The following is a 1,014-nucleotide window of genomic DNA, read 5'->3' on the forward strand; positions in this document are numbered from 1 at the left end:
AATTCACACCGCCCACATATACAGTTGCATACTGAAGGTGAACTTTACAATTATTTTGAATTTCCTGCTGTGGGATTTGTGGCCGAAGCATGAGGCAAACACAATTCTGAACCACCTGCTGCAGGCACCAAACATCCTTCATCTTTACAAAACCAAAAACAGACGTACTCATTTATGAACATCTTAAAAGTGACCTAGGTTGAATATTAGGAATAGGAAGCTATTAACTTGCAGACAGGAAACCACAGAAGTCAACAAGAAAGCTGTGGCCAACATACTTATGATATAATAGGAAGGAAAAGAGCTGAGAACTGGCCACAACTACTGTACAGCTGTAAACTGACTCTGTGTCAATGTGCCTGCACTCTGAGCACAGTAGTATATGGCAGTGTCTGCAGTTTCCACACTGATGATCATCAGGAATGCTTGGTTGTTGGAAGTGTCTTTGGAGACTGTGAGCCTGCTCTTCAGAGATGGGTTGTAGCGTTTATCATCATCCCACCAAATGGTTGCCAGCCACTCCAGACCCTTCCCTGAGGGCTGACGAATCCAGCTTACACCTATACCAGAAGTGCTCAATGAAAACCCAGAGAAAGTGCAAGTAAGTCTGATGGGTTGGTATGACTGCAATATCCCAGGGCCAGACTCTTTCAGAGTAACCTGGGACAGAATATCTGTGAAGAAAATAAAGCAGAATATAAGGTTAGAGTAGTGCGGATAGAAAAGTTCATCCCTTACAAAGCCTTGGCACTCACATGCAGGGACAATCAGCAGCAGGAATGAGGAAGTAAGACTGTCCATGGCTGCACACCTGTGAGTAGGNTCACTAGGCTCACTATTGGCTTTTTAAACTAAGGTTGGGTGGAGCTAGGAGCGCTTTGCATTCCCTCATCAGGTGCTCATTCTGATGGTGTACTTAAGTTTTCGGACTCAAGAGGAACGAATTTGTGATATGAAGCACAGGAGCCCACAAGGGAACTCACTTATGATCCCTGGAAAGAGTAGCTAAATGAA

General features: G+C 44.3%; 1 gene segment (V, D, J or C); it reads right to left on the reverse strand.

The window, feature by feature from the left end:
* Positions 1–321: 321 nt before the first annotated feature.
* Positions 322–801, reverse strand: LOC110324132. The segment is given in 2 exon segments: positions 322–674; positions 756–801. Coding segments are annotated over 2 exon segments (399 nt in total).
* Positions 802–1,014: the final 213 nt, after the last annotated feature.

The sequence above is a fragment of the Mus pahari genome, chromosome 7 (assembly GCF_900095145.1).
Source record: "Mus pahari chromosome 7, PAHARI_EIJ_v1.1, whole genome shotgun sequence".
In the NCBI taxonomy this organism is placed as follows: domain Eukaryota; kingdom Metazoa; phylum Chordata; class Mammalia; order Rodentia; family Muridae; genus Mus; species Mus pahari.